General features: G+C 50.2%; 4 protein-coding genes across 4 annotated transcripts; 2 read left to right on the forward strand and 2 right to left on the reverse strand.

The window, feature by feature from the left end:
* Positions 1–143: 143 nt before the first annotated feature.
* Positions 144–3,499, reverse strand: FPRO_04998 (uncharacterized protein; the record flags this gene model as incomplete). The annotated part of the gene is made up of 3 exons (XM_031230568.1): positions 144–3,047; positions 3,110–3,373; positions 3,497–3,499. 3 exons carry the CDS (start codon positions 3,497–3,499, stop codon positions 144–146), a joined length of 3,171 nt encoding a protein of 1,056 aa, XP_031080692.1.
* Positions 3,500–7,420: 3,921 nt separating this feature from the next.
* Positions 7,421–7,756, forward strand: FPRO_04999 (putative G protein gamma subunit; the record flags this gene model as incomplete). The annotated part of the gene is made up of 2 exons (XM_031230569.1): positions 7,421–7,581; positions 7,636–7,756. The coding sequence occupies 2 exons, from the start codon at positions 7,421–7,423 to the stop codon at positions 7,754–7,756; spliced, it is 282 nt and encodes a 93-aa protein (XP_031080693.1).
* A 1,604-nt stretch (positions 7,757–9,360) lies between these two features.
* Positions 9,361–9,829, forward strand: FPRO_05000 (uncharacterized protein; the record flags this gene model as incomplete). Its single annotated transcript, XM_031230570.1, has 2 exons — positions 9,361–9,450; positions 9,521–9,829. The coding sequence occupies 2 exons, from the start codon at positions 9,361–9,363 to the stop codon at positions 9,827–9,829; spliced, it is 399 nt and encodes a 132-aa protein (XP_031080694.1).
* A 1,000-nt stretch (positions 9,830–10,829) lies between these two features.
* On the reverse strand, positions 10,830–12,090 carry FPRO_05001 (putative serine/threonine protein phosphatase PP1; the record flags this gene model as incomplete). The annotated part of the gene is made up of 5 exons (XM_031230571.1): positions 10,830–10,845; positions 10,941–10,969; positions 11,025–11,324; positions 11,395–11,796; positions 11,911–12,090. The coding sequence occupies 5 exons, from the start codon at positions 12,088–12,090 to the stop codon at positions 10,830–10,832; spliced, it is 927 nt and encodes a 308-aa protein (XP_031080695.1).
* Between the last annotated feature and the right edge of the window lie 2,445 nt (positions 12,091–14,535).

A 14,535-nucleotide genomic window follows, 5' to 3' on the forward strand; every position in this document is an offset into this window, starting at 1 on the left:
CGTATGCGCTTAGTCTTGAATTGATTCATACTACTACTACTACTTTTCCTTCCATGCTACGGAGAACAAGAAACCAAATCCTGAACGCCTGAATCGCAAACTATGCATGCCCGACTGCGATCTCTCCCCACTGTCTGTATCTCTTATTTGTTCCTCATGTGAGGAGGAACCCACTTGCCGGCTGTTCGTGAAGCAGGCAGGGATTCTGCAGGAGGAGCGGGAGACTGCTTTCGATCCTCTTCAGCACGGCCGGAGCCGCTTCGGTCCATAGGTGGCGCACCAGCCCGAGGCGCGAAGCGAGGGGGAGGGGCGGAAGATCCAGCATCAGCTCCGCCACCAGCGGCTTGCTTTGCAGCCTCACGCTCTCGCCAGCTGGGCTTGCCACCAGTGAGATTAAGCTTGGGAGGACCACCAGCAGAAGGTCGGTCGTTGGAATCAGACCTCTCGGCAGGAGGTGCCCGAGAAGGAGGAGCATCACCAGCGTCACGGTTGGCCGCCTCACGTTCTCGCCATTTGCCGGCACCAAAGACAGGTGGTCTTCGGCCCTCGGACGAATCTGTGCGCTCTGGTCCACGAGAGAAGCCACCAGCCCCTTGGGCCTTCTCCGCCTTGCGACGAGCCAGTGCTTCTTCTTCGCGTCGCTGTTGCAGGGCAGCCTTCTCCAGCATCTCTTGACGTTCCTTCTCCCGCTGCTCTTTGAGCTTGGCAAGCTCTTCCTTACGAGCTTCATCCCGAATGCGCTGCTCCTCCTTGTCGCGAGCAGCGCGCTCTTCAGCCTCACGTAGCTCACGCTCTTTCTCCTCGCGCTCACGCTTCTCACGAAGACGTCGGTCTCGGACCTCCTTCTTGCGCTGTGCGATCTGCTTCTCAAGCTCACGCTCAGCGTCGCGACGGCGCTTCTCGAACTCATCACGACGGCGTTCATGCAGGGAGTCACGGAACTCCTCGTACTGAGGCACCAGTCGACTAAGTCGGTGTTTGAGTTCAACACTCTCCTTGTGTTTCTGCTCAGCATCCTTGAGGGTTTGGGCCTTGACAGTCTCATAGATCTTGCGGTCCTGCTCAATTTGCTCGGCATAGTCCTCGTGTAGTTTCTTGGCTTCCTCCTTACGGAAAGCACGTTCAAGATGATCGAGGCGCTTGCCAGTGATGCGGAGACGCTCGTTGACATCATTCTTTTCACGCTCGAGCTGAGCCAGCTTCATTGCGCGTAGGCGGTTGCTGTCAAGGTTGTCGAGATCCTCCAGATCAATATCGATAGCCTTGTCGCCAATTTTGAGATCGGCGATCTGCTTCTTGAGTTCCTCCTTGCGAACTCGGTCGCGTTCAGCCTTGAGGCGCTTGGCTTCGCGCTCCTTTTGCTCATTGGCGAGACGAAGATCCTCAGCTTCTTGAAGGGCTTGCTCACGAAGTCTCTTCTGGCGGGCATTCTCCTTCTCCTTCTTGGCTTGGATCTCAGAAGCAACCTCCTTGCGCTTCTGGATAAGGTCCTTTCGTGAAAGAATGGCCAGATGCTCCTCCTCAGCGCCAGCCTTGGCGCGAGCGAGAGCAGCCTCACGAGCCTCGAGGCGCCCCTTGTTGAAGCCGGGGTCAACATAATGGCAGGTAGTGAAGAGAGACTTGGCGAGGCGGGTAAGCTGGGAGCGGACAATCTCAGAGGGAGTGCTCTGAAGACGCTGGACGGTACCGGTCTCAGACTCTGCAGAACCAGCAGAGGACCCGCCGTGGCTAGCCTTGGAGGATGAGAAGACATCGTTATCGAAGCTCAGAACCCCTGTGGCATGGGCCATGCGGACAGAAAGATCACCCTTCTTGTTACCATTCATGATGAATTTCTCGATAGTTCCACGAGTGACCTGGTAGGGCTCCGGAAATTGAGCCAGGCTCTCGACGAAAGACAGGTCGACGGTTTCGTAGACCTGGGAAAGCTGCTGGAACAGACGGGTAAGGATGACCTGCTGCAGGGGAAGAATGTATTTCTCCATCTCAGAATCGGCGCCAATCTTGGTCAGGATAGGAGAGATCTTTTGGCAAATGGACAGAGGGTGGAAGTCGACCTCAAGGATCTCGTAAAGCTCCCGAATCTCAGGGCGAGCGCGCTGAAGAAGGGACTTTGAGAGAGCATCCCGGAACAGTCTGGCACGAGTAGGGGCTTGAGACATTCCAAGGAGGTGAGTCAAACGAGAGTTCTTGTTCTTTCTGGCCTCGTCGAAGTCAACCATGGCACCTCGAGATCGGGATGTGCTGATGACAGGGATGGCAAGGGCGGATAGTACAACGAAAGAGGCGGCCTTCTGAAGCTCAGCATCGGAGGCAGGGGGATTGTCAGCCTTCTTGCCCTGGCCAGTGGCAACCAGGACAGAGGACTGGCGGAGAAGAGTGTAGTATCGCGACCAAGCCGCAGCGTGGAAGAGGTAGTTCTCGCCAACAAGGAAAATCCGGGTAAGCTTCTCGTAGTAGTTGGCCATCATGACATTCTTGGGAGGTCGCTTGCTGAGGCTAAGGAGAGTGTGAACATCCTCGACACTTCGGAAAGCCTCCTGCCAGAGCTCGAGCTCTACCGCGACATTGAGCTGCTGGAAACGTGTCTCAAGGTGTCGCTGGAGAGTGTCGGGGTCGCTCAGATTGATGGCGTGCATCTGAGAGGAGTACTTGGCAGCGGTCTGCACATGGTTTCGGAGGAGCTCGCAGAGGCGACGGAACTCGGTCTTGCGAGTGTACTTGAGACAAAAGTCAAATGCCTGGGTGGCGGTGCTCTGGTAGAGGATCTCGAGACGAGCATTGTTTCGGAGAATGTCGAGGACAGTTCGGTAGGCCTCCCAGAGGAACTTGAGCCAAGGAGTGACGATAGCCCGGTCGGTACGGTCTCGGGACTGCTCACCGGAGACGGTAGCAAGGAGTATGGACTCCGGGGTCTCGGTGGCCTCGAGATCGTCGATGTTGGAGGTGCCGGCAGTAGCGTCGATGCTCTCCTGAACTTCGTCGGCCTTTTGCTGGGCGGCAGTAACCTTCTCAACCGCGAGCTCAATGAACTTCTTAAGGACCAGCTGTGATGTATATATTAATATCGGAAATCTCAACAGCATCAACTTTGTTATGATGTACGCACCTCGATGGTAGCAATATTTGTGTTCTGGGAAATATTCTTGTATTGGTAAAGGGCGTCCTTGGCAAGCTTGCCCTTCTTCTGTTCGACAGAAAGCTCGACGAGGAGGAGCATCACAGGCTCCAGCGACATAATTGGGACATTTCGGGAGCGCTTGTTGGTGATATGCTCATGGAGCAGAGTCAAGGCGGCGGGAGCCTGGCCGACTCCGATGAGTTCGTGAGCCCTTTTGAGAACATTCTCGGGCTTTTGGTGCGGCGGAGGAGGCTATCAAAAGACTTCAAGTTAACATCGAAGGCGGATTTAGTGTGGAGGAGGGGTAAAGTTCAAATAGAGATAGGGCTCGGGTTCACGACAACCGGGACAAAGAAAGGCAAGCATTCCACGTACCATGCTGGGCAACCTCCTCTGTATATGACTTGACTAAGAGAGGAGATTTATTTATGATGATCCGAGATCGATCAGCCGGTGGGGAGGTGCGCTGAGGTATTCGACCGGCACTCGTGATGGTGTTGCGACGACGTAGGTTGAATTTTTCGATTTTCGTGTGTGGCCGCTACGGTTAGGAGGGGCTATCTCACGGCTTACATCAGCTGTTGTGTGGCGGTACCTAAGTTCAGTGGCCGTGCACGATGTCAGCCACATACATTCTTTCGTTGGTTGACTAGGAGTCAAGCCAGAACTTGAACTGGCCGAGGTAAGTTACAAATGACACTCATCGCTGGAGTCGAACAAGAGCGTGCAGTGTTATTTCTGGTTACCTTGTTTGAACAGGCCATGATAAGACGTGACTTCTTAGAGATCTGTTGAAATCTGAGGACAAATAGTTGGAGGTTTAACCTTGCTATACAGTTAGCAGACTCGACTGAATGAAGGGTTTATTCGCAGCCCTTTGACATTGACAGTGATGAGAGATTGGTGTACTAGCTGATAATCTGCCAGTTATGAGTTATCGAGTTTGAGAAGGCCATCGCCTCAAAGTGATAAACTTTGGAGTATGATAGAGATATATGTGAGAGATTTTTCGAGACCCATCTTGCTGTCTGACTTAATTGATAGTAGCAGTCAGACAGCCAGTCATCCAGAGGATTACGAGAAAGTTAAATGTCTTGTGTCCTTTGCAAACTGGAGATCCCATTGGGGCTTGAATGCATTTGACACCGGACATCCAAACATCCAAACATAGTAGCTGAAGTGATAAATTGTGTTCAAGCTTCTTCATAAGAAGGTTCGGATCAGATCGTGTTCGTGGTTTCATTTCGCAAGCAAATCAAAAGAGAACAATTACTCCGATTGAGACTATGTGCAAAATAGCGAAATATCCTCAACGCTCCTCCAGCGGCTTACAGGGCCGGCATGAATGAACATCGTTCTTATAGAAAGCCGAGATTCTTGTTTTTCGGACATAGATTACAAGACCCCGATCCGTATAAATCCTTGCGAATGGCGTCAGTCGGTCCCAACTGGATGGCGTTGATCATTCGTTTCACGAGTTCTGACATCTCGGAAGTCATCAAACAGTACGGATGCACATAACGAACAGATGGGATGGCAATCTGGTCAGGGGTACTAAAATCAGGTACCTGAGCCGGGGATCGTGTGGGAAAAAATGCCGACGCACCAGGCTCGAACCATGTCAATAGGAGAGTTGCACAACTTGCAATTATCAGCCCACAAGCGGAACTTGGTTGGTGCTGGACATGAGGAATAGAGAGCCAGGGGCATTGGATGAGGACTCGTCGAGGCAATTACTCTCTGTGCCAGAATTGTAGAAGCTAGAAGGCGAAGTACACTCTTGATGCAGAATTGTTTCACCCTCTGGTGAGCATTCAAGGCTATCGTAAGCTCCAGCTTCAATGCTACAATTCACAACAATCCGAAACACAAAACAACTTCGTACAGAGCTACGCAGCCCTTTTGAGGCTGCAACCCAGAGAGAAAGCAAGGTATCGTGACTGCTGCGCCGTTACCCAAACCATTTGCAGAGTCTCATCTTAATGACTAGCAGCATTAGTGGATCTCGTTGGTTCCTCTTAGCAGAGTCCTGGCTTCATTACTCCATAGTAGACCATGCTATACTAAAAGAATTAGTAATTTAATAAAACACAGAAATTATGAATAAACAACTCAACGTGTGTCGCTATTGTTTGTATCTTGAAGGCAACATATCATTTCTATTTAATGCGCTTGCTCTTATTTTCCACTTCTTGGATGGCTGTAACTTGTATAAAGGACTCAAGAATCAACCGTTTCTCTCAACCCAGGAAGAGGAACCCCTTTATGTATGCAGGCCACTACTGCAGCGTTCCGAGAGCGGGAAGCGACAGTAGCAGGAACAGAGACTCTGAGCGTCTCGAACTCCACGGAAACTTGAGAGCAGGGACGCGTCGAGGAAGGGGCTCACAAAATCTGTGAACATTAAAACTACGTGGTGTCGCAAGCCTTTGTAGTGGTATTCGGTTCTACAGCTTGCGAGCAGCCGAGACGAGACGACGGGAGCTTTTGGGTGACCAAGAACGAGCGAGCTTGGGCAATGTTTCCGTACCTGGACCTGTGCTTTCGAGCTTGGACTTGATCACCATGGTTTCCTCTCTGCCCCATTGTTGAGATGAATGGCGTATTGCTTTCAACTCTCGCGTTCTGGTGGTAGATCTTCCCGCTTTTACCGATTGACCAAAGTTTGACAAAATCCGTCCTTGGTGGCTTTGGATGATCTCATGGAAGACCTGGTAGATACGCCCAAGGTAGGTAAGTACTTAACCATAGGTACTACGTAGTAGTATGTATTGACGCAAGAGGTTGGAAGTCAATGTCACTCAACCTCCCCCATCAACAAAAATCGAGGAGATTGACGAGGTTCCCTCACTCGCTCTGGCTTCTTGGCTTGGAGGGTTGTTGATTCAGGTTCCTCCCCTCATAATTTGAAAGGCAATATGAAGTACCTGTAGCTTTGCAGCTAAGATGGCTTCGGGGCCAAATACGGTTCCGCAGGCCCCACCAAAGCCAACCACAAGCGTTCTATGGCTCAACTGAAAGTCCTTTTTGCCATGGATGCTTGTCTGCTGCAATAAGAGGAGCATACATAATTAACTCGTTAGCTATGAGCATACCACATCAGGCAGATCAAGGGCTGGGCTGAACTCGCTGTTTTCGACGGGTTGTTGGAAGGTTGGAACTCAAAGCCAATTTTGATACTGTAGAGATCAGCTGTTGGCATGTTCCTTTCTGAATCAATTGACTCCATCCAGCGTCCTGAAGATAATGTCTCGTCTCCTTATCCCGTTGATCATCACATCAGCCCCTAGCAAGGTCTAAGGTCCGTCAACGGGGGCCCCCAGCAGCTACCCCCTACCCCCCAATTTCAATGTCAGGGCTCCCGCAGCACAGGAACAGAAGGAGGAGCCACAGCTTCTAGTGCACGAGCCACCAAGCAAATCCGCCTAAGGATGTCCCCAGACGCGCAAAGAGTTATCGAGCACTCAATGGTTCATTTTCGCGAAAAAGTGGCTCCACTATGCGATCTAAACCCAGCTTGTCCTAATGCTGGTGCTGGTGTTTCCCGCAACTTGGACCTGCTGCTGGCTTTGGGTTAGGTAGGCCGTACCGTCGTACCTACCTAGCTCGAGGATTTCCACTACAGTGCAGTTTCCCCCCCTACCAGGCCCCAGGCCAGGTCCTTCCCATCACATTCTCGCTCCTGCTCTGCTCTCTGCCACCAACTTCACCAAACCTTACCTTCCTTTCCACTTGCACTTGCACTTCCACTTTCCCTGACCTCTCACGACGGACCCTTTTTTTCTTCTCCTTCACACACACGTTCCAACCATCATCACTTCCGAATACACTCCCGACCGTCGATTCTCTCATTCTTGTCTGCGTACTGAACCGCTTCGCAAGCTCCGACTGTCATTTATTGACTCGAGTCCGACGCTCCGTAAGTCATATCCTATTAGTGATTATATCCTCGTCGCCATCAACCAGGGGTAAGCAACAATTGCATATAGGTGCTACAACATGGAAATGGGCATCGGCAGAATCAATCAAGTGATGGACGATGTTCCCTTGGACTCATTTATTCCGATTGCGATGACATTTGCCCGAGACAAACTCGATTGGCGCGATTCGCCGACCTTTTCTGATCCGTCTTTTTTGCCCATCTTGCGATGCCTTGATTGCACTTCGAACTCAACGATGTCACTCCAACACCACGCTAACATTGAAGATCAACAGTTCTCGACCTATTCGCGCGCCTCATTGCCGTGACTCTCCCTCCAAAACCGCTCTCACTCGCCCACCTCGGCACCCCGTTCCAAGATGCCTCAGTACACTTCTCGCGATGTTGGCGACCCTTCGCAAATCAAGAAGAACAAGCAGTCGATGGCCGATCTCAAGCTCCGACGACTAACGGAGCTCAACAATCGTCTACGCGAGGATCTTGAGCGAGAGCGCATTCCCGTCAGCACAGCATCAAAGAGGTGAGTTGATCGTGTTGATCCCACCCAACGCGTCAGTAACTAATACGGTAATAGCATCATTGCCTACTGCAATGGCACTCGGGACTACATGGTCCCCTCCGTCTGGGGCGCTGTTCCCAAGGGCGAGGACCCTTACGCGCCGCAACAATCTGGCGGCTGCTGTGTGGTCATGTAATGCCACCCATGATAATAATTTTTCCTTATTACTGGTTACCAAAATCAACAATTACGCAATGTCGGCAATGATTCAGCGATTAGGGGGTGAACCGCAGTGGGGTTTGATATGTTTGTGACGCATTTAAGGGGAGTAAACCCAGGAGATCCTGAGTATAGGATACTCGGATGATGGAGGCGAATTAGGCCCTGGATACCGAAGCGCTTGCTAGCACTGCCACGACGGCTACTTGGGAAGCTACCAGGAACGACTTGCGCTATTGACGAAGCGACGCGAAGCGCGAGAAAGAGGAAGAAAGCCCATACACAAGATCCAGCTGTACCAGATGGACCCAGATCAAGATACCCAAGATACCATACCATTTGAGCGGGTCACAAAAGCCAACAGCGCGAGCAATGGAGCCATAGTTGATGAGATGAAGAGGCTGGACTGGACTACAGCGATTTAATATTTCTGTCTTCGCACGTCTGTCTTTCTTCCTGCTGGAAGAGATATGGATGTTGCTATGAGACCAACGATAAGGGGAGAGGTTGAAGCACCACTACGACGAGTCTGGGTCTGAGTCTGGGTCTTAGGAAACGGTTTATGGATCGGGCTCTTGTGCGAATGTAATAATTCCCCTTTTTATTATCATTTTTCTGTTATCATCTTGGTGTCATTTCCATCCAATGTCGTGTACGTTCCCCAAGCAAATATACTTTTTTATCTATGATTTGACGACTTCAATCCTTGGACCTGTTGATCTTGAGACTTTGAGATATGAGTCTCAATAGTGTTTATACTCGGTTTTTGTAAGTCATGACTTTCACTTAACCATCTCTGTCCCGAGGATAAATCGCTATTTCACATAGTGCAGACTCTGACGTCTTCAGGACTCAACTTTACGCCCATCCGACCCGACCCGGGCAATTCTTACTTGTTACCTTTTTGTTAGGTAGTAGAGGTACTTAGGATTCTACAAGTGTTAGATAACGTACTGACCGGGAGCAGATCTTAAATATCGTTATATTCTCACTTTGGCTACGCCATAACAAGTACTGCGACTTACGCTTCTAAGCTGTATCAGCGATCTATCACATCTTATGTCAAGGCCTCCAGGCAAAATCAACTCTCTTCCTCAGCATGTCACGCTCTACGTACTCCACAGTACATCATGGGAGTACCTACTCCGTAGGTAAGCAGATATCACAAAGTGGATCACCTGGGTCGAATTAAGGCGTTCTCGACCGCGGGGCTTGCATATACAGATATGACTGGGCTTCATATTACCTAGCTGTAGCTGGAGGGGCGAAGAATATCCCCTCATACAGTATAGTAGTCTATACTACCAATTATCAATCGATCTTAGGCATCTCAAGCCATTAGGACAAAATTCCCGTACTTTTACTGTCTCCATTGTTCCCTTCAAACCTCAAAGATAAGGTCACCTTAGTGGAAAGATTTCGTTGCCAAACTCACCTCAAGCTCTGAACCCTCAAAGCCCCAGAGTTTAAAAAACTCAAAAATCCAGCCCGGCCAAGCCAAGAATAGACCACGACGTTCCCGGAAACGACTGCATAGCATAGCATAGCAAAACCAGGAACTGAGAGACGGCCAGAAAAAATATGACAAGCCAGGCGTCGACGCAAACGCCTCTTCCCCGCGTTTCTATCCAGTTTTGTACGCAGTGTAAATGGATGTTACGAGCTGCCTATGTAAGTTGACCGAATTCACAGCCTGCTAGCTACCTATGTTAGCATGTGACGAGAAGCTCACACATCTCAGTATGCTCAAGAACTCCTCTCCACATTCTCAACAGGCCTCGGGGAGGTCGCTCTTCAACCATCTACAGGCGGGACTTTCATCGTGACCATCACGCATCAAGCCCCTGGTGCAGACATTTCTTCTACAAAGACCCTTTGGGATCGACGTGAAGATGGGGGCTTTCCTGAGACGAAGGAGCTCAAGAGGAGGGTGAGAGATGTCATTGAACCTGGAAGAGATTTAGGCCATGTTGATAGGGATCATGGGAAGAAGGAGGAGGCAGCGAAAGACAAGCCAGCTGAGACGGAGAAATGCGAAGATTGCCAGTAGCGTTTCTCAAGCATCTGCGGTCATGACCTGGCTGGCCTATGGCAGGTTTAACGAATGCTTTCACGTGGGGCATTCATATTGATACCACCGCTTGCTCTCCAAGGAGAATCTTCCCTATGTAGGTGTAAATAGCTATAGTTAAGCTTATACGCCTATGTGGCCGTTGTCCGAGGAGATTAGTATTCTTGTAATTTCATATCCTCACCTTTGATGTATCTCGAGTTCCAAGCACTATTAACCACATTCGTTACTCACGCAAAAATACTACGACACGATCTTCGTCACAATTCGTACAGCAACTACTGTTCGCTCTAGCAACTTATTCCTCTCCTCTTACACTACCTTCGCTATCCCTTGCCAGAATTAAGCAACGCTTTAACCCCCTGCCCACTCTTCCTAAACCCACCTAAAAGCACAAAACGTATACAGAGGTCGCTCTCCAGCAACGAATAAGACCACACAAAGCTCGTCCATGAAATGCAACATGACCGCAAAAGAAAACGCTCCCAGCCAGACAGATTAGCAGTGGATGAATTATCTTATCCTTGTCATCACAAGAAATCAAGTGAGAGAATGCCAGCCTCTCGAACTGCGTATGTCCACGGGGCAGCCTACGTATAGCAGACATAGCAATATCGTCTGTCCCGTGGATCATGTGTGCATGGAATCCGAGAACTGTATGTGCGCGTGTGCAACTCAAAAAAACAGTTTTGTCAATGTTTTATCTGTGTGTGGAGCTAAGAAACAGCCGTTTGTCGTTATCAAGTTCGCATATAGGCATTAGAGACGATTCGGGTTTCGCAAAAGTCAGCGTCGCGTCCGGCGCCTCTTAAGTTCCGTCACCCTCCCAGTGGGCCAACATTCAATGCCACCAACGGTGGCAAGGCTAGCTGCGAGACGGCGGAGATTGGGGGTGCACTTGGATCGAGACAAGTCCCGAGTCGGGTCGTTCGTTCTTCGTCGCGATTGTCTTTCACCTTAGTCGAGGTGAGATGATCGTTTAACGTCGGCCGAACCTGTTGAAAGCACATTGTTGGTATAAATTCTTCAAATATTCTTGCAAGGAGAGTTGATTGGCGAGCTAGTGCTGCCAAGAGTGGTTGGAACATACTTTTGCTTCTTTTCAGCGGGTTTCAAGATCTAGTAAAAACATAATCAGCATGTTTGTACCATAGTAAGCATTGTCAAATCTCACCTGAAAAGAACACAGCAAGCTCTCGTCAACACTCATCATCGCACCGGCGTTGTCAAATTCACCGCAGTAGTTGGGCGCACTGAATAGCGTGACCAGCTGGCGCTTGGAGAAGAATTCATAGCCGTCCTCAACAACCTGATGAGCTCGGCAGATCAGGTCCATATCATGTTTCTGCAGGAAGCGCGAGACAACATCGGGACCGAATGTGAATGAGACACCACGGTCGTTTTCGCTCCAGCCAGTAATATCCTTATCTGGATCAGACCACAAGAGATCGCAAAGAAGACCGCAGTCAGGGATCTAGAGATCTGTCAGTATCTCTCACTCGGAGCAACCTGCGTCTCCATCTTGCGCAGTCCAGGCTACTCACATCAGTAGGTCGCATGACACGGCGAATTTGCTCCATAGAGTTGAGGTCAGGGCTGAGGCCACCGTGCATGGTAAAAATCTTCTCGTCGATGATAGCGGCGATAGGAAGGCAGTTGAAGCAATCGGTGAAGGTCTTCCAAAGCTTGATGTTGTAGCGACGCTTGCACTCGTCGTAGAAGCCATAGATTCGGTTGATAGAGGCGCACTCGTGGTTACCTCGGAGGATGAAGAAATTTTCGGGGTACTTGATCTTGTAGGCAAGGAGCAAGCAAATAGTCTCAAGAGACTGCTTACCTCGGTCGACGTAGTCACCGAGGAAGAGGTAGTTGGCCTCGGGAGGGAAGCCACCGTACTCGAAGAGTCGGAGGAGATCGTAGTACTGTCCGTGGATATCACCGCAGATCTACCAGAACACGGGCAAGTCAGCAAATGGGTTTTCTTGACTGCTTAAGACCCAGGGCAGAAGCGCCCGTATCAAGCACCAATTCTCAGACCGAAGCAGCACGAATGATCATACCTTAATTGGAGCCTCGAGTTCGAGGAGGATGGGCTGAGAGATGAAGATCTCACGAGCCTTGGTACAGAGATAACGGATCTCGGCCTCAAGTAGCTGAACTTGCTTGCCAGGTCGGCTGCCTCGTACCTCGAGTAGCCTGTCGATTATGGAGTCGAGATCGACCTCGTGTTGGTCTGCCATTTTGAGAGAATTTGCTGGCGAGAGGGTGCCCGCAGTAGAGTTAAGGGAGGGTCGAGTGGGGGAGGAGGAAGGCGGCAGACAAGATCGCTAATCAGAACAACTGCGGGGGTAACTTTGTCGACCGAAATATGATACCAGATAGATACACTTCACAAAACCTGGCCGAGTCAGCCGGTGAAACCGGGAAGCAAGAAAATTCAAGGCAATAAAAAAAGAGACGTGGAAAAAGAGAAAAGCCGAAGAAAAATGTGTCCAAACTCGCAAACGCCGCGACCGACAAGAGGGTGAAAATTTGACGATGAATGGATGGATAAATATGAGGTAAAAGACAAGTTTGGGTTAGGTTGCTTTGGTTTGGTTTGCGGGTGAGTTGCGTTGCGTTGCGATGGTGGAACAACGAAACGAGAGAAGTCTAGAAAAATTGGAGGGGAAGCAGCCGAACAAGCATGAAGAGAGGGCTGTGAGCGCGAAATGGGTACGGGAGGGGAACAAGAGGGGAGACAGACGGCGCGGCGCGAGCGAGCGAGCGAGCAATGAATTGAATGGGGCGCACACCAGTACCAACGCCAAATGGTAACTTACCCGTGAAGGGATCACGTCTCTAATGGAGCGAGCGATTGGAGGATTTTGCGTTTCGAAAGATCGAAAGCGCAGAAGAGCAAGTTGATCAGCAATAGCAAATTGTGTCGTCGTTCGATATTGAATTGCAAAAAAGAAGCAATCAGATCACGTTGGATATGGGGAGAAAACAGTCGTCGTCGTGGTTGCCGCAGTGGGCCACCGACTTTGGTTGTTGATAGCTGTACCAGAAAGAGACAGGTAGGTACAGGGCGTCAGAAAATGAGGGGCGAGCAAGATGCTAGAAGCCAGAAGGGGAGAGACAAAAAACACCGTCAGCGCGAGCGAGTTTTTGCTATCCTCGTCTTCTGGTCAAGCAAAGAGTAAATATTGCGTCGACAAATATGTGACGCTTCGTCGCCTTTGTAGGGTATATAAGCAGAGTGCAGTAAAGGGCCTCTGTATCGTCGACTTTGATGATGATCTTCTTTGAGATATGAGAAACGATGTTCTCTTCGCCTTTTTTATTTATTGATGTTATCGTCGTCTGGTCTGTTGGGGCAGCCAAAGTGGGCGCGATCAGGGAACTTGGAGTTCAGGGACGGAACACGGTGGTTCGTCAGTCGTCGTCTGGGGCCAAAGGGAAATGGCGGATCAAGTAACAAGCAAAGCAGCTCTTCACAGAGACGAGCGGTTTGTAATATGTTCGCAGAGAGTGTTGGCGATGTGGCTAACACGTGAATAGAGTCTTCGTCTCGGTCGTCGTCGGGTTGAGTTGAAGGGTTGAAGTTTATCCTCTCTGACCTGAGGGAACGGAAGGGGGGGAAGTTTTCCAATTTTTCCTGGGCTTTCACACTCGCTCAGTCACTGAGAAGGTGGACTCGTCACAACCACCAAACAGAGCTGACCCGACCGGGACGCTTGGGCTTTGGGCTGCCTACACTAAACGGTACCTGCCCTGGTCTGGAAAAACGCTAGCACAGGGCCCGGATGTGGACCTGGAATGGATGGAGCTGGGACAAGTACGAGACTCGGGGAGCTGGCTCTCAGTGGCACTCCGGGGAGGGGGTTGCTGAGGGTAGCTATATTTTTAGTGGGAAGCCGCTATAAACTGCACTAGATCTCACCTGTTCGTGCCTCAGTGTGACCTGACGGGAGGTACCTATGGACAGAGACAGAATCTTGGCTTTTCTCATTGATCCAGTGCCTGTCTACATAGCATCTGTGCTTACCCATACAACAATAGAGACTGGAACGTAACTCATCTTGACATTTCGGAGCCCCATCTTCGCTTGCTTCTTGTCGTCCTGGGTGACTTTGTTTCTTGTCTCGCTTGCTTGGCTCAAATCACCGTCTCATTTCCTTGTCGCTGTAAGTCTCATTTGCTTGCTGCCCGTTGGGTGCCCAGGTATGGATACCCTCACCTCATATCGCGTCTTAAGAAGCCCTAACTACTAAAAACCTTGATTTTTTCTGACAAGCCAGCTTCGCCAGGGGGGAATTGGTCCTCTCTTGTCACTAGGAAGTAAAAAAGGGGGCGTCTCGACTCGAGAGGCTCCTGCACAGCTTTAACGACCGGATTCGTCGGCGCTTAAGACTAAGTACCAAGTAATAGAGCCCAAGTTAAGCAAACATCAGTTTCATCTGGCTCAGCCTCTCTCGGCTCTCTTATTAGCATCGGTTCCCAAGTCCCGGAGAAGAGAGTCTCTTTCCTTATTAGTTCATCCACCCAAAGTACATACGAATGAGGAAGACCTTGTCGCGTGTGTAGGTTGCCGATGTGAGAAGCTGATTCGTTCGACATGAAGCGCATCGAGGACAGGGGTTCCTTTAATACCAGGATATGATACATACAAAGATAGACAGGCCCGCAAAGTCGTATTGCGA

This window comes from Fusarium proliferatum (genome assembly GCF_900067095.1).
Source record: "Fusarium proliferatum ET1 genome assembly, contig: FPRO_scaffold004, whole genome shotgun sequence".
NCBI classification, from domain to species: Eukaryota; Fungi; Ascomycota; class Sordariomycetes; order Hypocreales; family Nectriaceae; genus Fusarium; species Fusarium proliferatum.